This window comes from Lycium barbarum, chromosome 2 (genome assembly GCF_019175385.1).
Source record: "Lycium barbarum isolate Lr01 chromosome 2, ASM1917538v2, whole genome shotgun sequence".
NCBI classification, from domain to species: Eukaryota; Viridiplantae; Streptophyta; class Magnoliopsida; order Solanales; family Solanaceae; genus Lycium; species Lycium barbarum.
This window is the reverse complement of record NC_083338.1, coordinates 139,845,786-139,869,196: the sequence shown is the minus strand read 5'-3', so window position 1 is coordinate 139,869,196 and position 23,411 is coordinate 139,845,786. Positions and strand designations below refer to the sequence as shown.

General features: G+C 31.4%; 2 protein-coding genes across 3 annotated transcripts; one reads left to right on the top strand and one right to left on the bottom strand.

Annotated features, from left to right (window-relative positions):
• The first annotated feature begins 4,133 nt into the window (after window positions 1-4,133).
• On the top strand, window positions 4,134-8,241 carry LOC132627605 (14-3-3 protein 10). Its single transcript, XM_060343032.1, has 4 exons — window positions 4,134-4,716; window positions 6,891-7,013; window positions 7,674-7,790; window positions 7,926-8,241. The coding sequence occupies exons 1-4, from the start codon at window positions 4,222-4,224 to the stop codon at window positions 7,944-7,946; spliced, it is 756 nt and encodes a 251-aa protein (XP_060199015.1). The 5' UTR covers window positions 4,134-4,221; the 3' UTR covers window positions 7,947-8,241.
• Window positions 8,242-10,875: 2,634 nt separating this feature from the next.
• LOC132627603 (protein CutA, chloroplastic) lies at window positions 10,876-23,096 on the bottom strand. Of its 2 annotated transcripts, none has more exons than XM_060343031.1 (6): window positions 22,900-23,096; window positions 22,675-22,793; window positions 21,813-21,875; window positions 20,675-20,706; window positions 20,487-20,581; window positions 10,876-11,282 (listed from the first exon to the last, which is right to left on the bottom strand). In XM_060343031.1, exons 1-6 carry the CDS (start codon window positions 23,040-23,042, stop codon window positions 11,198-11,200), a joined length of 537 nt encoding a protein of 178 aa, XP_060199014.1. In that variant the 5' UTR covers window positions 23,043-23,096; the 3' UTR covers window positions 10,876-11,197. The 2 variants fall into 2 exon arrangements, with proteins under 2 accessions (XP_060199014.1, XP_060199013.1); XM_060343030.1 differs by lacking the exon at window positions 10,876-11,282 and adding an exon at window positions 19,446-19,845 and having other exon boundaries at window positions 22,900-23,092.
• Window positions 23,097-23,411: the final 315 nt, after the last annotated feature.

The following is a 23,411-nucleotide window of genomic DNA, read 5'->3' as shown; positions in this document are numbered from 1 at the left end:
AAATGGGTCCAATTATTTTTTTTAGCTTATTTTAAGCATAAAATGACTTTAAGCTGGCCAGCCAAACACTCAAAAAAGCTGAAAACAGCTTATAAGCCAACTTATAAGCCAAAAAAAAAGTTAATAGAACTCACTTCGAAAGTACAATAAGCGACAAAAGGTACACAACTAAAATGAAAATTTAGCATGCATACGATGAATATCAATGTATATTCTTTCTCAGTCTCTTTTATTATTTATTTATTTGGATCTTTTTGAATGTCAAGTATCATTACTTAATTTACCAGCTTAAAATTTTAGATCGACATTAATTTCAACAACTTGTTTCTAAAAATGATACTACTTCCCTCTAATAGAAATAATGACAACATAGCCAATGTAATTTCATATAAAAAAAATAAATGTTTATTTTAGCACGTGCTTTATATGTATATGTAGTACTCCTATAACATTTAAGCAGTGTCCTATAATTTCACATGTTTTAGCACGTGCTTTATAAATAGTGTCGGAACAAAATAAGACATGATCTCTCCAACACATAAACGATTGTGAATTCACGTTATTATCATTTTTGATAAAATCAAATCCACAGTGAAAATATTCATAAATAACTTTACCATAAAATGTTTCGAATACTCTTGTATTTGGAGACCATCAAACAACGTTATTATGTGACAATTATTGCATAAACTAGATGGCTTATGCCCGTGCCGCGCACGGGGCCAACACTTCGGATTATAGTGTATCTATATATATGTAGTTGTGTTTAGATAGTGATAATATATATATATATATATATATATATATATATATACACACACTGCGTTCAAAACACAATTAATATAACATTGTAGTTTGCGTTCTGTATCTAAAGCTTTATTATATTCATGTTTGCTACGAAAATTTATTAATACTTTTTAAAAGAGAAGAATCGTTTTAAAAAAACTATTTTCCTCTCTTTGAGTTGATACTTTCAATTTTAATTCGATTAATTTGAAGGTGTAAATTACTTATTATTTTTTATCAAATTTTAATTTGGATAATTCTAATTCAAATTATTAAATTAATTTTACATGTTTAAAACGAAACAAAGTAGAAATTGATTTTCTATTTAAACGAAGAAATGCTATTTTTGAATTTTTGGTAAATATTCTCGGTTTAGCTCATTTTACTTGTCGTGTTGTCTTTTGCATGGTTTTTTTAAGGAAAAGTGAATTAGAATTATAATTTGACTAATTTACCTTATTCATTATTTGATCTTCATTTGATATTAATCTCTTTTCACATTTATTAGAGTAAGAATAAAAATAAAAAAGTAATTAAAGAATAAAAATAAAAAAGTAATTAAATTGTATCTTATTTTTAAATATATAAATTTTATGTATATTTATTTTAGTAAATATAACAAATAAATGACATGGTGGAATAGCAAATACAACAATTAAATATTTTGAAGAAAGTAATAATATGGGGTCCATGTTTTTTGCTTGCAATAATTTCATTTGCTCCCACTAATGAGTTAATATGCATGTGACAATGAATCCACTATTATTGACTTGATGGGGATACTTTGGGAATTACATGAATATTGTTTGATTTTTTAATATATGGGGTGCACGTTTTTTTTTTTTTTTACGTTGCCTTTTTTTTTTAATATGGGATTCATTTCTTTTTTCATGAGTTAGGAGAGGGTGGGGTCCACCTTTTTTTTTTTTAAGAGTGATTGACGACGAAGCATGGGTAAACCGATACTTCTATATAGTAGAAAAATAGAAATATAATAAAGTATTTCTATCTACCTTTTAGAAGAGTTGGTAATATAAAATATAAAACGTCCTTTTTTTACCCTAAAATAAAAAAGTGGGTGGGACCACAAAGGATTTTTTTGCCCTTAAATAAAAATGTAGGACCGAACACGGATGACGATCTTGTCTCTATAAACCGGCTCTTCTATATAGTAGTAATAGTAAAGTAATACATATAATTTTTTTATCAAATTTTGATTTGGATAATTCTAATTCAAATTATTATATTAATTTTACATGTTTAAAATGAAATAAAGTAGAAATTTGATTTTCTATTTAAATGAAGAACTTCTATTTTTTAATTTTTAGTAAATATTTTTTGTTTAACTCATCTTACTTGTCATGTTATTTTTTACACGGTTTTTTAAGGAAGCGTTAATTAGAATTATAATTTCATTAATTTAAGTTATTAATTATTTGATCTCCATTTTATATTATTTTTTCTTTTATGACATTAATCTCTTTTCACATTTATTAGAGTAAGGGAAAAATGAAAAAGTAGCTAAATTCTATGTTATTTTAATATATAAGTATTTTATGTATGTTGCTGTACAATAATTTCATTTGCTCCCACTAATGAGTTGATACGCATGTGACAATGAATCCATCATTATTGATTTAATTGTTTGATTTTCTAAGCACTTTTTTTTAACATTGTTTGTTTTTTTAATATGGGATTCATTTTTTTTAATCTTGCTTGATTTTGTTAATATGGGGTCCATTTTTTTTTTCCGTGAGTTTGGATGTGGTGGGTTGTACTTTTTTTTTTCTTTTTTTTTTTTAATACTGGTTGATGTTTAATATGGGTCCATGAAGAACTTCTATTTTTTAATTTTTAATAAATATTTTTTGTTTAACTCAATTTACTTGTCATGTTGTTTTTTACACGATTTTTAAGGAAACGTCAATTAGAATTATAATTTCACTAAATTACCTTATTAATTATTTGATCTCCATTTAATAGTATTTTTTCTTTTATGACATTAATCTCTTTTCACATTTATTAGAGTAAGGAAAAAATGAAAAAGTAATTAAATTCTATCTTATTTTAATATATAAGTATTTTAAGCATGTTGCTGTACAATAATTTCATTTGCTCCCACTAATGGGTTGATACGCATGCGGCAATGAATCCATCATTATTGATTTAATTGTTTGATTTTCTAAGCACCTTTTTTTTAACATTGTTTGTTTTTTAAATATGAGATTCACTTTTTTTTTTTTTTTAATATTGCTTGATTTTGTTAATATGGGGTTCACTTTTTTTTTCCTGTGAGTTTGGATGTGATGGGTTTCACTTTTTTTCTTTTCTCTTTTTTTTTTTAATACTGGTTAGTATTTAATATGGAGTTCAATTTTTTTTATATTAATTGTTGTTTTTTAATATATATGGGGCTCATATATTTTTTTTTTAACTTGGAATGGACAATGGACGACGAAAAAGCAGCCCAACCGACTCTTCTAAATAGTTAGAATAACTAGCTCTGCATGGCTAATTTCTGCATAAATTAGTCCATCGATTTCCACATAATTAATTCATGTATTACTAATAACTGCATGACTCTAACCAACTACGAACATCCCCTTATTATTTGGAGGATTAAACCCCTATCTTCCATTATGATTTTATCAAATATTTTGAATCTTTTTATTTAAAAAATTAAGAAATTATAAATTATAAAGAACGTTATGAGTCTGTTCGAATGGATTAGCCATATATTAGGAATTGTAACTTATGATTTTTGACTTATTCTTGATATTTTAATTTAAAAATAAATACTTAAAAGCATCTTTTTTATCTTAGTCAAATATTACAAAAAGTACTTAAAAGTATTTTAACTTAAAAATACCTAAAATAAGCCAATCTAAACAAGCTCTATTACTCCCATATTTGGATACCTTACATCCATATTTTGCATTACTTTTTTCCCCTTTTTTTTCTTCGATGTGAAATAGAGAAGTACTAGACTAGCGTTTGACCATAGATTTTAAAAATTTATCTTCAAATATTTGTTTGGCCGTAGATTTTGGATCATATTTTGAAAATCTATCTTAAAAATTTTTCAAGTTCCAAAAACTCTGAGACATCCGCTCACAAAACTTCAATTTTTTTTCAAGTAAAATATATGTTCAAACACAATTTTAGTTTCAAAAATCACAACTTCAAAAACCTCCAGTTTCAACTTCAAAATCTATGCTAAACGGGAGCTATATTTTTCCCAACATAAGTTTTTTCCTTTTTTTTTTTCGAAATACATTAAAAAAAAAAAAAGCGTATTCGATTCCACGTGTACAGTATTCTCACAAAACAAACCAAAGAAAAAGGGCAACAAAAAGTCCCCTCTCTCTCTCTCTCACACACACACTCTCCATTCTCTTTCCCCCAAACCTTCCTCTGTAGCAACACCATCCATCAATGGCGGCTCCATCCAATAATCTAAGCCGTGAACAATACCTATACTTAGCCAAACTAGCCGAACAAGCCGAACGTTACGAAGAAATGGTACAATTCATGGACAGACTCGTCCTTTCCTCAACTCCATCAACTGAACTCACAGTCGAAGAACGCAATCTCCTTTCCGTAGCTTACAAAAACGTGATCGGCTCATTACGTGCCGCGTGGCGTATTGTTTCGTCTATCGAACAGAAAGAAGAATCAAGGAAGAATGAAGAACACGTGAGTTTAGTTAAGGAGTATAGAGGTAAAGTTGAGAATGAACTAACACAGGTTTGTGCTGGTATATTGAAGTTGCTTGACTTGAATTTGGTTCCTTCGGCTTCGTCAAGTGAATCGAAGGTGTTTTACCTTAAGATGAAAGGTGATTATTATCGGTATTTAGCTGAGTTTAAAGCTGGTGATGAAAGGAAACAGGCTGCTGAAGATACTATGAATTCTTATAAAGCTGCTCAGGTATATACTGTTTTTTGAGTTGACTTTTGTTCAAATTAGGGCAAATTAATTACATCTCGGTTTTCTTATTTAGTTGTTGTGATAGTAGGATTTTAAGTTGAGATCTGAAATAATTGTAGATTAATTCGATATGAATTCTCATAAGGCTGCTCAGGTATACTGTTTGAGTTGACTTTTGTTTTACTATTTGCAGTATTTTTCATTGATGCTTTTTACTGTTCTTCAGATTAGGGCTAATGCAAATTACATCTCGTTTTTTTTTTTATTTTTTTTTATATATAACTGTTGTGACAGTAGAATTTTCGTTGAGATCTGAGCTAAATGTAGAAACTGTATATGATTACGATATGAAATTATGGATGAGAACTAATTTTAGCCATTCTGATCTGGATTTTATGTATTTGATTTGAAAATGTAGTGGAGATTGTTAAATCAGGTTGTTTTTCCATTGCATGTTAGTTTTTGTGTCACTTATATATGGATCTTACTACTTGCGGTATTTTTCTAGGTTTTGAGTTTGGTTTTTGTTTGTTGCTTTTTACTGTTGTTCAGATTAGGGCAAATTACATGTCAGTTTTCGTATTTAGTTGTTGCGATAGTAGGATTTTCGTTGAGATCTGAAATAAATGTAGGAACTGTAGATGATTTCGATATGTCAATGTAGAGAACTGATTTTAGCCATTCTGATCTGGATTTATGTACTCCCTCCATTCACGTTTCATTTTTTGAGAGTCAAACTACATGAACTTTGACTAACATTTTTAAGATGTATTTTTTCATCATATTAGTATGACGAGAATTGCAACTTATAGTATTTTTCTTATAGTTTTTGAACATCTAAATTTTAATTTTAAAATATTAAGTTAATCTAATTCATTTTAGCTCCGAAGATTAGTAAAATTGAATCTCGAGAAGCGAAACGCGACAAGTAAAAGTGAACGGAGGGAGTATTTGCTTTGAGAATGTAGTGGAGATTGTAAAATCGGGTTTGATTTCTCCATTGCATTTCAGTTTGTGTCACATATATATCGATCTCACTAGTATGGTTTAAATTGTGAGAAACAAATTACTTATCAAAAAAAAAAGAAAAAAAAAGATTGTGAGAAATGATTTGTTTAGCTGGAGGTTAAGATGATGTTACTTTGAGTCTCTAGGGTAAACTGCATCTAGGTCTTAGCAGGATTTCTGTTGTGACGGCGACGATGCATCTTGATGGTGTAGCTAGATTTCAAAATGAATTGTACAGATTTAGCAATTGCAAACTGGATTTAGTTTATTGTATTGAGATTGTGGTGGAGATTATTACATTAGTGTGTTTTCATCAAAATTATTACATTAGTGTGTACTTTTGTTTGTTCTGCTGCAAATTTGTTTTCTCATCGCCTATTTTACTAAAATGTTGTTAATTAGCAATATGATGATGTTCCTTTGTATTATTATCCTTGACCATTGAAAGAGGTTTGTGAGTGAATGTATTATCTTTATAGAGGAAACCACAGGTACATGTACGGCAACTAAGAGAACAAGGGACAGAACTTTGTGATCTGCAGATTGTAGCCTCACTCTGTTAGTTGCTAAGCGATGTCACTTTTATTTTGTGGTGTTTCATGTTTGTATCAGATAGTGTCATTTCCATGCCAGAGGGGTCTTTCAACACCAAATTGGTGTGATGGTGCTTGTTTGAAATTAAAGATTGAACTGAAACAATAAGAGGTGCTTGTTGTACATAGCTTGATGATTGGTCACTGCTTGTAAATATCCAAGGATGTGCAAATTAATAAGGCTTACACCAATTTAGCTGTAGTTGTGGCATTGATGTAGCTAGGAACACTCTAGGACCAATTTTTTTGACTTGGGTTGGGTGTGTGATTCACAAAATTAACTTCACATGCAAAGGCTTTCCAATTATGCTGCGCATTTTTGGACACTGTACATAGGAGGTTAGGTTGATTGCTACCTAGTTATCAGTTCTGTCTGTCTTTGCTCCCACTGGCTCTTGATGAACTGTTAATTTCGAGAATTGTTTAGTCTGGTATGTGATTTTATCTGTGCTACAGTTGGTCAAATCTTGTATGTTCAGATGTTTGCATTTCGTTTTGTATATAGCGTTCCATCATATGGTTGGAAAATTGCGTTTCACTGATTCTGTTTTCCTGCCTTTGTTGTCATTGAAGGAAATTGCACTGACAGATCTGCCTCCAACACATCCCATAAGGCTGGGTCTTGCACTTAATTTCTCAGTGTTCTACTTTGAGATACTGAACTCATCTGACAAAGCTTGTAATATGGCAAAACAGGTAAAATTTGGTTCTGCTTCATTTGCAATTTTTATATGTGCTGAACTGTTGTTTTGACTTTGACTAATAAAAGAGTCATTGAATAAAGTTGGGAAAGGGTAACTGAATATTGATGGTGAGATGCAGTGAAAGATGGGGAATGAAAGGCTTAGGGGATGGGACACATGGAGAAGAAAGTGATCAGACTTATTAGAAAAGGGAGAATTGATGAATGGCGAAATGGATGGATGGGATGAAAGACGACAAGGTGGAGACAGATGAATCCAAGTGATTTAGAGAAAGTGGGTTGACAACTTAGTTTAAGATAGATGACAGTAGGATAAGTTATTGAAAAGCAATATGGGGAGATGATCTGCTTTGGTGTGTCTATATTCTTCTCCTGAAATTTGCAAAGTCAAGTCAAGAACCGGTGTACTGTTAAAATGTTGGTGAAGTTAGTAATCGAGGACAGTCGTATCGATCCATTTAGTTTTGTCTGTAAATTGATCTATAGTCAAGTTTAACCTTGAGCAATTGTTGGTCACAAGCGTGAGCCTTCTGTTTGTCCCACTTCAGTTGAAGCTAACCTGCAGATCGAACATTTAGGATTTGCCATCAGTTTTTATGATATCTATATTATGTTTGTTGCCTGTGGAATGATTTCTTTGTCTACTTGTTTAGGCATTTGAGGAAGCCATAGCTGAGCTGGACACTTTAGGTGAAGAGTCATACAAGGACAGCACCCTTATAATGCAACTCCTGCGAGACAATCTCACACTTTGGACCTCAGATGCTCAGGTAGGTGCTTCTGTTGAAGGCTGTCATTACAAGTCATCATCACATGCACCCACGTACCATAACTCTGAAACTTTGATATTATGATATTGCTACTTAATAAAACTTTCTTTAATGATTGTCATGTGCTTAATGCAGGATCAGTTGGATGAATCTTGATTTGCTATGCTGACTCGTCTCTTGTATGGGCTCTAAATGTCATTTGCTTTCTGCTGACTTATTGTATAAGAAAAAAGACAGCTTCTCTTGACTTGTTATGTTTGATATTTGACCTATGGTGGTTTGGTACTTGGAAATCTAGTTGTTAAATTTGCAATATTTGCTGCATTTCTTTTGTTTTGGTAATAGTTACTGCCTTTAGAAATGTTTTTCTTTTCTTTTTCCAATGCAATCGAATCTAGTATTGTGTAAGCTTGAGGTATTATACAAAAAAACCTTAAATGTGTGTGCCTTTTATGGGATTCTTGATGATGAGATATTTTCTGAATGTTGAGAAAACGAAAAGCTTGGATGACCATTCTATAACTTCCATGGTGATCGGTATCTTGCAGTTTCAAGGAGTCAATCATCTCATCTGATCTTGACTTAAACAATTGATTTGCTTCTAAACCAGTGCTTTCAAGTGGTCCTCAGCAAATATGTTGTACCTGAGAGCCCAAAAATGATAAAGAAAATTAGAACAATGTTATAAGGTGGAACAACAAAACATAGCATCTATCCATGCCCAGAAAAGAACTTGCCACCTGCCCACCCAGCTGGAGGTTTTCATGCTACTAGAAAACCTCTTGACTAGCTATTTGATCTGTCTGTTGAGCATGTCACATTCACACTGCCTAATGAGCAAATGATAAGTGTACCTATTGTGCATGCTTTCTGTTTCTTCACCCAGTTTCTCTGTTACATCGTAAGAATACGTGGAGCTCTGGTACTTATCGCAACAGCTGCTATATATTTGCGTCACTGAATGCATGCTTGGGTAAATTGCACTACCTTGATTTTTGTTCTTATAAAAAATGTGGGTTTTGGTGCTATTAGATTTCTCTTTTAGTTTGAGTAACCAGATAATTACCTTGGTAGCTTTTGGTTGAATAATTTTGTGAAGCGGTAAGCATTCCTTCATCCTTAATCAGAAATCTAGAAATCTCAAGAGCCTCGTGTGTAGAGTCACGCGCTTTATCCTCCACAATGTGAAATTTTCTAGCAAGAATTTGAATTTAGTCGAGTCCGGAGCGGGTATTGGACACCAGGTGAAAACTAAAAAAGTGTTTTCAAGGACATGTATCAAAAGGTATCATCAAATGAAATGTCTTAAATATTTTTTTTCCCAGCAATGAAATGTCTTAATGGGATGCACATTTTTGTAGAGTAAATTCCCTAAAATGTCACCCATGTATTGAGAATTCCTATTAATATCACTTTTGTTTCTTTTAGAACTAGAATATCACCTAACTTTCACTATTTTTCTCAGAATATACTAAACACACAAAACTCTCCTTCTTTCCTAATTGGCATGTCATATGAAATTTTAATTTTTAATACTATTAAATTTATTTAACTCATTTATTCCATTTAACTCAACTCAAACCCCTTTTACCCAACCAACCCATATCTTAATTCATTTAACCGATCAAACAAGTCCGTAACTTTTACTGTTAATTATCTTGATTGACCCTTTCCTATGGCAAAGAGAGAAAGACATTTTAAAAGAAAAGTCATGAAGGATTATGCAGTTGTTGTGCAGAAGAATAATAGAAACTCTAGTAAAATACAGGGATTATGTATTAGTGTCTTGGTTATGTGAAACTCTTTAGACACATTATGTGTCTTCTTTTGCTAAATTCTCACGGTCATTTTATGGGCTGCAGCAGGTTACTTGACATACTTCATCACAAGCTCCTTTGAAGTATTACTGCTACAATTTATTATTTTGAAGATCAACTTTGTTTGTGCACACATTTTGATAAGGCATATGGTGAAAATTTTACTAGCTTAATCTGTTTTTCTTTCTAGATCAATCTTAAGGAACTTGTCTAATTGTCTCCTCAATAGAGTAAAAACACCAAATTTTTATATGGAGGAAAATATTGTCCTCCTAATTAAATTTATTAATATGAGCCATTAACTTCAGTGAATAAAAACCGGGTATAAAAACATTGAAATATGAATGACTGTTGTTATCTCCTCGCGGAATATGAACGATTTTTGTAATAAAATCAGCCAATTGTAGGGAGTTTTGATAACATGGGTGATCTTTTAGGGAATTTACTCCATTTTTGTAATGGTGCTATTTGAAACTGTAGGTAACGTCATCCAATTGTTAAAAATTAAAAACATAGTCTTTTCAAACTGTAGGTAGCGTCATCCAATTGTTAAAAATTAAAAACATAGTTTTTTCATATTGCTAAACGTAGTAATAAGTTCTATTGTATATTGAGAGTAAAATCGTTTTAATCCGCTATACTGATTGGCTATCTGAACTTTCACCTTATTTGTGAGGGTTTGAATCCAATGTTATAATCCCCTCCCCCATTTGTCCTTTCCCTATTCCCTGCATAATAATAATAATAATTTTTTTTTTTTTTTTTAAAAAAGGTATGTATAGAAGCAAATAATTTAAGTGATCATGCTCCTTCTGTTCATCCATCTACTATACCGACAACTCAAGAAGCTAATTATGATGGCCCTAGAAAATATGCATTAAAAGTTTACTTAATGAGCTGAGTTGGTGAATTTTGGTATTAAATTATCAAAACTATCACAAACCTTATTTCCCACTCGGCTTCAAAAAATTTTTTGTTTCCACTTCAAATGTTGTCCAGAAGTACCGTGAATATTTTAATTCAACCTCGAATTGCAAACGAGCTTTCCTGAATGTTAGTTGTCCAATCACAATCACAACTCATAAGAGAGAATACCACAGTACCCACAACTTTATGAGGGTCTCGTTCTTTCACCATATATATATATATATATTTGACCAGGGAACCGCAGCCGCTATCCTTCGGGTGCGCACTGGGTAAACCCCACTCCTGTGCAATTTTTTCCATAGTTTTAGTCTCAGAAGAAAAATTGGTAAAGAGGCAGCAAAAGCTCAACAAGTCCTTCGAAATGTTCATATTCATCAGAAACTGGCAAAGTTTGCTTTCCAAAATTCATAAAAGGATACAGTAGTAGTAGTAGTATTGCATTTGTAGACCTTATACAACAAGCAGTGCCCCAAATCACCCATGCATCTAAGATATTATTATTATTATTAGAGATAAATATAAGAGCTCACATCAAGAGTCAAGACTAACGACACACTTTAAGTAATAAGTATCAGATGGTAGATACCTAGTAACATAGATATTTAGTCTCTGACTCCTACAAAGTTCTAGCTCAAGGTTGAACAAGCCTGTCTTGGCATTTAATCATTTATCCCTTGTGCTGTTCTTGAGCCATTCTAGGTACTGGGGACACCCACCAACTATGGGCATCGCAATCACTTCCGGAACACTGCAAGAAACAAGCAAGAAAAGGATCAAAATAATATATGTGCACTCTCCTCCGCCATTCCCCTCTATTTGGGGACTAACGTTTTGAGTGAAGATAGCAATCAGCTTATGCACCAAAGACTAAAAGCATGTTTAGTCAAGCTTCTAAAATCCGCTTATTAGAAAAGCGTTTTTTGACAAAAGTGCTTTTTGAAAAAGTCTTTTAGAGAATAGTAGTTTGTGTTTGATCAATCAATTTGAAAAACACTTTTGCCGATATTAGAGCAATACTTCGTGTTTAGTCGATGTTTAAAAAGTAATTCGGAGGAAAATCTACATTTTTTAGTGCAACTACTCAAGAGCACTTACATTTCCGGATTTCCCTAAAAGTTTGGCCCAACACCTCAATTTTTTGAAAAAAAAAGAAATTCCTTTTGGCTTCCCAAAAGCTTGGCCAAACAGGCAGATATACATGAAAAATCTGTCTTCCTTCTAAGTTCCTTTTTAACATTGGAAACATATATTCAAGAAGGATAATCTGTACCAAGTTTGTCTAACCAATGCAGAGAAATAGGACGGTTGAACATTAAATGACAAGTTACAAACTGAAGTTTAAATCTTAGGTAAAATTTTATTAAGTTTACATTTTGAAAATCTTCTTTCGACTTAGGTGTGATAATTTCTTTTATAAAGCGTTTAAAAAATTAACTTTTTTATTTTGATTGAGTATATCAATTGAAATATTCTACTTGTACAATTTCTCTAAGCACTTTTAGTCCCAAATTTTGACATCAATATAGAGCTAATTAGCTTGAAAGTGGGCGTAGTTAAATTTAACATTAATTGAAGTAGTTGTTGGAGAGAAGACACCGGTAAGACCTACAAACACCAACTAGCATGCATCGGTAGTTTTCAAGCATACATGTGTACTCTTAATATGATTTTTAGCCGTAGTCAACTGTCCTCGTCTTCCTCTTTGAATTGTCCTATTGAGTAAGGGTCGGTAGCGGTAGTTAGTTGTCCTCGTTTTCCTATTTGAATTGTCCTATTGAGTCAGGATCGGTGCATAGACCTATTAAAGAAAACTGATTCAGCTTGAAGTGAATAAAAAGAAAAAACTAACAATTAATTAATCTAATTCCTTACCATTTCCATCCGTTATAACATTTGGAACTACGCGATTAATAATTGTTGACAAGCTGCAAATAGTTGAAAAATATTTACTTGTCAATAGTAATAAATAATTATGACTTTAATTACATATTATACATTTTTAAGAGTAACTTTCGGGACTTAGAGCAACGATTTTTGTTAACTTCGGGTTAAATTTGTGGTAGGCCAATTCATTTAGGTACTTTTATCTGTATTTTTTTTAATTAACCATTATAGGGAATACTTTCACAATAACATTTATTTATTTTTGTTCAACATTTGATTCTCTACTTCTGATATGAAATTAACAATGTTTGCTCAATCATAAAAAAGTTATCTGCCTTGAATTTTATAATTGCTACTTTTAAATACTTAAATTAGTACTCTTCAATCAGGATTCAGGGTGAGTAGAATATTAGGTAACTAAGTAATATTAATTTCCAAAGTAGTTGGCTTTAATTAATTTGCTAACAATTAGCAAATGCGTACGTATTTAGCTAAATCCAGTGATTGACTAATGTAAAGTATCAAAATATATCAAGCCTACGACATGACTATTTTGGTTAGTAGACTTTTATGATCATTATATTTCAACTATAAAGTTTTACGAATCTCTATTAGCCGCTGTTCATGCAGAATTTGTTTAATTTTCAGTACTATATGATAAGTAGTACCCCATGCTTGTTTATAACAATTTCTAACCATATGTCTAGATGTCATTTGATTCACTTTTTTTTTTTAATGAACTTAGATCATTTCTTCGAATGCATATGTAGTACTCCTATAAGCAGTGTCCTATAGTTTCACTTTTGACAATTACTTCCTTATCCATTAACAGTTGACAGCTGGCCTTTAAGTTTTTTGTGCTTGCAAAAGCAGATAAAATTCTTCTTTTAACAATCTAGAATTATTGCGTGATAAATAGGATTCATCCATCCTTAATCAAAAACTTTGAATGCAACCATTGACAATAGAAAAAAATCTACTTTTTTTCGTCCCAATTTATGTGACACCGTTTGGCTTGCTACAAAGTTTTAAGAAATAAAAGAAAACTTTTGAGATTTGTGGTCTAAAATAACCTTAGATATTTGTATGACTATAAATCATTTCATTAAGTGTAAAAGGAGAATTTTAAAGTTAAGTTATTTCCAATTATAGAAAAGTGATATTCTTTTTGGGATAGACTAAAAAACAAAATGTTCTACATAAATTGAAACATAGAGAGTATAAAGAATCGTTTCTCAAAATTCCAAAGCAGGATATCAACCACCATGTGGGAAACCAAGAGCATATTATAAATTCATTTAATAAAAATATTTAATAACTCTAAGGGTGGTGATAGGATAAATGAGATCTCTCATCTCTTATTCATACGTTTTGCGTTCGAGTCTTGTAAATGAATAAACTCTTAGTAGGTTGCACTCTACCCCTTATGGGTCTTACGTGACGCGAATTTAAATTAATTGAACCAGTGAATTTAAGTTATCAGACGATTATACTAAAAAAATGTCTCTGATACCACAAAAAAATATGGTGGCATGGATGAGATCTCTCATCTCTTAACAAAAAGTCTCGCATTCGAGCCTTAAAAATGAAAAAACTTTTAGTGTGGAGATTTCCGCCCTTATGGATCTTATGCGATGCGAATTTGAATTAATCGAGTCAGTGAGTTTCAAATAATAGATGACTATACTTAAAAAATGTCCATAATACCACCAAAGAGTGTGGTGTGATGAATGAGATCTATCATTTCGTTAGTAGAGATTTCGAGTTCAAGCCTTGAATATGAATAAACTATTAGTAGGGGCGTTCCGCTCATGTGGATCTTATACAACACGAGATTGGATTAGTTTAGGCTAGTGAATTTAGATATCAGATAGTGATACTAAAAAAGAATCTCTGATACCACCTAACAGTATGGTGGTATAGATGAGATATCTTTTTTTTCTTAACTAGAGATTTTTCAAGTTAGAGCCCTGAAAATGAAGAAACTTTTATAGGGAGCATTTTGCCTCTTTATGGATCTTATTCAACACAAATTTAAATTAATTGGCTAGTGAATTTCAGATATCAAATGGTTACATAAAAAAAGCCTCTGATACCACCAAAAAGTATGTTAGAATGAATGAGATTTTTTCTCTGTTAACTAGATGTTTCTAGTTCGAGCCCTAAAAATGAAGAATCTCTAGTAGAAAGCGTTCCTCTCCTTATAGGTCTTATGCGGCGTGAATTTTATACATATGATTATTGTAATAAAAAGATAGTATTTGATACCATCAAAGAGTCTAATGGGATGAATGAGATCTCTTCTCTTTTGATTAGAGGCTTCAAGTTTGATTCGTGAAAATGAACAAACTCTTAGTAAAATGAAGCCCCTTATGGGTCTTACGCGATGCGAATATGAATATATTAGGTCATTAGATTTCGAACATTAGATGGTTATACTAAAATTAAGCCTTTAATGCCGCTAAATAGTATGGTGGAATGGATAAAATTCCTCCATCCTTAATTAGAGATTTCGAGTTCGAGTATTGGAAATGAAGAAACTCTTAGTAAGAAACACTTCTTCTTTAATTAGTCTTATACAACGAGAATTAAAATTTATCGGATAGCAAATTACAAATATCAGTGATTACATAAAAATACCAATCTTTGTTCAATATTTTCTCATGTGCAGTAATATGGATAATTTTTCGAGTTTGACTTGAAGTTCATTATATGTATTATTTGAGTTCCTAATTAAAGTCCATTTTGAGCCTGTTTGGAAAGCCACTTGGTAATTGGAATTAGTGTAATTACTACCCTAGTGTAATTACTACCCTAGTAATTACACAGCCTAGTAATTACACAGCATTGTAATTACTACGACCTGTTTGTTTGTCATAATATAATTACAGTGTAATTACAAGCGTGCTGTTTGGTTGCACAAGTGTAATTACACAGTTAGTTTAATTTAAAAATAAAATTTAATTATAAAAAATTTAAAATTAATATTTAAAAAATATGTGCCTTTATAAATGATATTAAATTAGTTATTTAATAATACATTGTTTATTGAAAATATGTTAATTAATAATCATATATTTGTAACTAATATTGTAAAAAATAATTGATATATAATTTCAAAATTAATAATATTTTAATTTTAATTGATTATAAAACTTAAAAGCATACATTTTTTGTGAGAACATCATGGGATTGGATGTTTGACAAAAAAAGAATATTTATAAATATAATGCCATAACACTAATCAAATGTTTGACAATAATTCTATCAACTGTAAGTGAAAAATAAACAACATACAATGTGAAAATAACAAGTCAATAGTACTAAAGCAAATATTGTTAAAATAGAAAATATAAACTAAATTTAAAATCCAAAAGAATTTTTTTAACATAATACTCTTATGTCAAATTGCAACGTTACATAAGTAAGTTTCAATGTAACATAAGTAAATACTCCTATAATTCAAAAGAAAGGGAAAATATAAGTCTATAACTTCATTGACAACGAAATTCTTCTTTAATAACGTCACTTATTATATGTCATATTTGTTAATGACTCATTCTTTCTAATATTAAGAGATGTAGTTTAAAATATTAGAATATTAACACGGTTAATGAATAAAGCAAAAACTAAAAAAAATATGAGCAATTACATGGAACCACAAGAAGTTAAGGTTGGGAATGAGAAGAGAGGAAATGAAATATAAATTCTATAAAAAGAAAAATATATTTTAAAAATACAAATAATTAAAAAGTAAAAATAAAAATAAATTAAATAATATAAATAAAATAAATTAGAAAATAAAATAAATCAAAATAAAATAAAAAAGAAATTAAATAATAAAAATTAAAAAATTAAAAAAGAAAAGAAAAGAAATTAAAATAAAATTAAAAAGAAATAGAGTAAATACACCCAATTCTGAGCCCCCTTGAGAATTGGAGAGTGTAATTACACCCTCTCAATTACACCCAATTCTCACCGAACTGTGTAATTACCTGGTCAAACAAACATGTCAAACTGTGTAATTACACCCAATTATATCCAATTCCAATTACCTGGGTGGCTTTTCAAACAGACCCTTTATCTTTTGTTCTTCATCCTTTCAAGATTCACAGATTGTGTTAAGTTGGTCAATAATTTTTTCCAAGGACTAAATTAATTTAAATTCTTTTTTATCTAGAAAAAAATGTTAATAGAACTCACATCGAAAGTACACTAATCGACAAAAGGTACACAACTAAAATTAAAATTTAGCATGCATACGATGAATATCAATGTATATTCTTTCTCAGTCTCTTTTATTATTTATTTATTTGGATCTTTTTGAATGTCAAGTATCATTACTTAATTTACCAGCTTAAAATTTTAGATCGACATTAATTTCAACAACTTGTTTCTAAAAATGATACTACTTCCCTCAAATACAAACAACGACAACATACCCAAAGCAATTTCATATAAAAAAATAAATGTTTATTTTAGCACGTGCTTTATATGTATATGTAGTACTCCTATAACATTTAAGCAGTGTCCAATAATTTCACATGTTTTAGCACGTGCTTTATAAATAGTGTCGTAACAAAATAAGACATGATCTCTCCAACACATAAACGATTGTGAATTCACGTTATTATCATTTTTGATAAAATCAAATCCACGGTGAAAATATTCATAAATAACTTTACTATAAAATGTTTCGAATACTCTTGTATTTGGAGACCATCAAACAACGTTATTATGTGACAATTATTACATAAATAACTAGCTCTGCATGGCTAATTTCTGCATAAACTAGTCCATCGATTTCCACATAATTAATTCATGTATTACTAATAACTGCATGACTCTAACCAGCTACGAACATCGCCTTATTATTTGGAGGATTAAACCCCTATCTTCCATTATGATTTTATCAAATATTTTGAATCTTTTTATTTAAAAAATTAAGAAATTATAAATTATAAAGAATGTTATGAGTTGTTCGGATGGATTAGCCATATATTAGGAATTGTAACTTATGATTTTCGACTTATTCTTGATATTTTAATTTAAAAATAAATACTTAAAAGCATCTTTTGTATCTTAGTCAAACATTACAAAAAGTACTTAAAAGTATTTTAACTTAAAAATATCTAAAATAAGCCAATCTAAACAAGCTCTATTACTCCAATATTTGGATACCTTACTTCCGTATTTTGCATTACTTTTTTCCCCTTTTCGGTGTGAAATAGAGAAGTACTAGACTAGCGTTTGACCATAGATTTTAAATATTTATCTTCAAATATTTGTTTGGCCGTAGATTTTGGATCATATTTTGAAAATCTGTCTTAAAAAATTTTCAAGTTCCAAAAACTCTGGGACATCCACTCACAAAACTTCAATTTTTTTCAAATAAAATGTATGTCCAAACACAACTTTAGTTTCAAAAACCACAACTTCAAAAACCTCAAGTTTCAACTTCAAAATCTATGCTAAACGGGAGCTATATTTTTCCCAACATAAGTTAATTAACCGATCAAACAAGTCCGTAACTTTTACTGTTAATTATCTTGATTGACCCTTTCCTATGGTAAAGAGAGGAGGACATTTTAAAAGAAAAGGCATGAAGGTTAATTATCTTGATTGACCCTTTCCTATGGCAAAGAGAGGAAGACATTTTAAAAGAAAAGGCATGAAGGATTATGCAGTTGTTGTGCAGAAGAATAATAGAAACTCTAGTAAAATATAGGGATTATGTATTAGTGTCTTGGTTATGTGAAACTCTTTAGACACATTATGCGTCTTCTTTTGCTAAATTCTCACGGTCATTTTATGGGCTGCAGCAGGTTACTTGACATACTTCATCACAAGCTCCTTTGAAGTATTACTGCTACAATTTATTATTTTGAAGATCAACTTTGTTTGTGCACACATTTTGATAAGGCATATGGTGAAAATTTTACTAGCTTAACCTGTTTTTCTTTCTAGATCAATCTTAAGGAACTAGTCTAATTGTCTCCTCAATAGAGTAAAAACACCAAATTTTTATATGGAGGAAAATATTGTCCTCCTAATTAAATTTATTAATATGAGCCATTAACTTCAGTGAATAAAAACCGGGTATAAAAACATTGAAACATGAATGACTGTTGTTATCTCCTCGTGGAATATGAACGATTTTTGTAATAAAATCATCCAATTGTAGGGAATTTTGACAACATGGGTGATCTTTTAGAGAATTTGCTCCATTTTTGTAATGGTGCTATTTGAAACTGTAGGTAACGTCATCCAATTGTTAAAAATTAAAAACATAGTCTTTTCAAACTGTAGGCAGCGTCATCCAATTGTTAAAAATTCAAAACATAGTCTTTTCATATTGCTAAACGTAGTAATAAGTTCTATTGTATACTGAGAGTAAAATCGCTTTAATCCGCTATAATGGTTCACCTTATTTGTGAGGGTTTGAATCCCACGTTATAATCCCCTCCTCCATTTGTCCTTTCCCTACTCCCTCCCTGCATAATAATAATAATTTTTTTAAAAAAAGGTATGTATAGAAGCAAATAATTTAAGTGATCATGCTCCTTCTGTTCATCCATCTACTATACCGACAACTCAAGAAGCTAATTATGATGGCCCTAGAAAATATGCATTAAAAGTTTACTAAATGAGCTGAGTTGGTGAATTTTGGTATTAAATTATCAAAACTATCACAAACCTTATTTCCCACTCGGCTTCAAATAATTTTTTGTTTCCACTTCAAATGTTGTCCAGAAGTACCGTGAATATTTTAATTCAACCTCGAATTGCAAACGAGCTTTCCTGAATGTTAGTTGTCCAATCACAATCACAACTCATAAGAGAGAATACCACAGTACCCACAACTTTATGAGGGTCTCGTTCTTTCACCATATATATATATATATATTTTTGACCAGGGAACCGCAGCCGCTATCCTTCGGGTGCGCACTGGGTAAACCCCACTCCTGTGCAATTTTTTCCATAGTTTTAGTCTCAGAAGAAAAATTGGTAAAGAGGCAGCAAAAGCTCAACAAGTCCTTCGAAATGTTCATATTCATCAGAAACTGGCAAAGTTTGCTTTCCAAATTCATAAAAGGATACAGTAGTAGTAGTAGTATTGCATTTGTAGACCTTATACAACAAGCAGTGCCCCAAATCACCCATGCATCTAAGATATTATTATTATTAGAGATAGATATAAGAGCTCACATCAAGAGTCAAGACTAACGACACACTTTAAGTAATAAGTATCAGATGGTAGATACCTAGTAACATAGATATTTTGTCTCAGACTCCTACAAAGTTCTAGCTCAAGGTTGAACAAGCCTGTCTTGGCATTTAATCATTTATCCCTTGTGCTGTTCTTGAGCCATTCTAGGTACTGGGGACAACCACCAACTATGGGCATCGCAATCACTTCCGGAACACTGCAAGAAACAAGCAAGAAAAGGATCAAAATAATATATGCGCACTCTCCACCGTCATTCCCCTCTATTTGGGGATTAACATTTTGAGTGAAGATAGCAATCAGCTTATGCACCAAAGACTAATAGCATGTTTAGTCAAGCTTCTAAAATCCGCTTATTAGAAAAGCGTTTTTTGACAAAAGTGCTTTTTGAAAAAGTCTTTTGGAGAATAGTAGTTTGTGTTTGGCCAATCAATTTGAAAAACACTTTTTGCCGATATTAGAGCAATACTTTGTGTTTAGTCGATGTTTAAAAAGTAATTCTGAGGAAAATCTACATTTTTTAGTGCAACTACTCAAGAGCACTTACATTTCCGGATTTCCCTAAAAGTTTGGCCGAACACCTCAACTTTTCGAAAAAAGAAGAAAATCCTTTTGGCTTCCCAAAAGCTTGGCCAAACAGGCAGATATACATGAAAAATCTGTCTTCCTTCTAAGTCCCTTTTTAACATTGGAAACATATATTCAAGAAGGATAATCTGTACCAAGTTTGTCTAACCAATGCAGAGAAATAAGACGGTTGAACATTAAATGACAAGTTACAAACTGAAGTACTGATGTCTTTTAACAGGTAGAAAAAAGAACAAAGATGCGACGACTTACTCATATTCGTGGTTGGCCTTCACGTGTTCTGTAAGAGCTTCCAATAAGGATTCCCTGGTCTTGATTATAAGCAGCTCTTCAGAATCGGTCTGTACCTGTTAACCAAAACAAAAAGCAAAACTAACATTGTGTATCGAGAAAAGTTGAATCAAATCAAAGGGGAACAGTCGCTCGAAGAAGAGTCTTACCTCTCCTTGCCACTCGTAAACAGATTCGACGCCTGCACACACAGCACATCAATTCACTTATGCATCCACAAGCTTCTTGAAGTACTTGTATTAATCATATAAGTTATCAACTTAGAAAAGAAGACTAATGAGGACACCAGCAAACTACTAATTTACATCCAAAATTTCTTCCATTTTACCAGAGGCTATAACCACAAGACCCCAGAATGAGAAATTGAGCCCTAAAAGCCTCTCCTCTCAATTTGCCCGTATTCAATTTTTATATTTATATAATAACAATCACCCCTACACATTCTACATTACCCTGGTGTTCAGTAATGTTCAAATGACATTTCTCAAAATTTCAATGCATATTCCTTCAATAATATGAACACCGATCCTTCGTGAATTTACTTCCAGCAAGAAAAAAATGAGAAAAGTGGACATCAATGTATCATCGCAGCAGTCCAACCACATCAAAGAAAATTGATGGAATCAATAGGGTATGGTCTGCGTACACTTTACCCTCCCAAGACCCCACATTGTGGGATTTCACTGGGTATGTTGTTGTTGTTGTTGTAATAGCTCAATTAGGTTCAATCTCCGGAAAGGGGGCATAGTCAAAAGCATGCAACATTACAGGCAGTAAACAAGGAAACAGCGATATATTTGAGTTCATATTTGCAAATTCTTTATCGCAGAAGATAAGGAAATCAAAATACCTAAAGCACTAATGGTTAACATGCTTGACAAACACTTTTTGATAACCAAAAATTCATTCTCAGAGCTCAAACTCAAGACATCTGGTTAAGGTGGAAGAATCTTATGCGTCATACCACAAGCCTTAGTATGCTTGTAACGAACATAACACTTCCCATAAATGATGATACATTTGAAGGAATCAAGCTTTAAGTTCTAATGCTAAGTGTTACTAGCAAATGATGAGGGATTAGCACTCTGTACTCAAATTGAATTCACGACAACAAGAGTGAACCACACTTTCCAAAGCATAGTGGTATTGTCACCATGTTGAACTGAAGTTGAATTGCTAAGGTCTAAACAGGCAAATGATGGTAAAGATACTTTCAGAGATGGGTGCAAGACAAAAACATGAAGGTTTCTTTGGCTAGTTAGATCAGTAATAAGGAGATGTGCTCGCCTGGTACTCGATTAACACATGCTGCAAGTTTCTCCTTGACTATGCTCCCTGCCAGTTTCTTACCTGTAAATTATTTTGAACCAAAGATAATGATGATAAAGATCCATCCATAGCATCAGAAATCACAAAGATTACATAAAAGCACTCTTAAAGATAGCATCACCGGAAATTTATGCTGAAATCGTCTTTCCATAACATGCTTAAACTAGTACACATGGACAGATAATAAATATTGCTTCAGAATATTGGCACTTTGATACAAGTCCAATAGTATAATGCGAGGTTCTCCTTTTTTGTTCAGACAATGACCAAGATTCATGAATTAGAGCTTGAATCCGAAGAAGTTACTTTTTTTTAAAAAAAAAAAAAAAAACTCTTCGTTCTCTACATATTCTAGCTAAAAATAGAACTAGAAAACACCCAAAAAAAAAAAAAAACAAGAACAACAACAACGACACGTACTATGTGATCCCGAGACCATGCTTATTTCAACTAGAAATCTCAACAGATTACTCCCTCTGTCACAATTTATGTGCTACAGTTCAGATTATGAGAGTCAAACAAAAAAATCTCTGACCGCGATTTATTCGTATGCCGTTTAAAAATTATTAATTATTATGACTTACTGTACTTTTTAAATATGTAAATTATTTCTCAAAAAACTTAAAGTTGTATTTTCAAAATTCACGGTTAAAATAAAGAAGTTTGACTCTCGAAATCCGAGAGAGGGAGTACCATTTTAGTGACAAGGATCAAGGAAAGACAAATCATCAAGAGATAATAAAATGAAATACCAATACTACAAAAGGAAAAAGAGATAAACAAAAATTAAATAGCATTAGAAATAATAGCAAAGACAAACCCAATTCTTTGTTAGGAACAGTGACATAAACAACAATACTAGGAACAATCTTGCTGCTAGTAGCTTCCATTCTAATACTACTAACACTTGTACACTGTCTTTCACCACCTAATTTCCACCTGAAAACATTAAACAAAACAAAAAGAACCCCAGATATTATTTTTCTCTAAAACCCAAAATTAATTTCAAGATTCTGATCAGACATAAAAAATAAAAAAAAATTACCCAAGTGAGTGAGCAAAACCCGGTTTGGTAAAAGGGATAGAGAGATTAGAGAAACCAAAAGTAAGTACACAAAAGGCACCTACTATGGGTAATTTTCGACGGATTAAGGTTGATGATGTTATTGCTGACAGTGTTAATGCCATCTCTTATTAATATTATTTGGTCTGCTTTTATATTTGGTTTAATTAGTTTCTTGATGCGTTGTCATCCCCATAAGAAAAGAAAGGAATTGTAACATTAGGGATCGTTTGGTACATTATCCAATAATAAGTAATCCTGGAATAAAAATTTAGTATTATCTTATTTTTTATTTGGTTCCTAATTTTTAGATAAGTTATTTCAAGAATAGTAATAGTATCGGACTAGTTATTACTGTTAGATGGTGGAAAAATAGTACCGAGATTAGTTATCCCTGATAAAAATAACTCTGAGTTCCCTCAAACTCTTTTTCTACTAAATAAGGTAGGGGTGTTTTTATAAACAAACAACTTCTTCTTATAAATTATGCAATG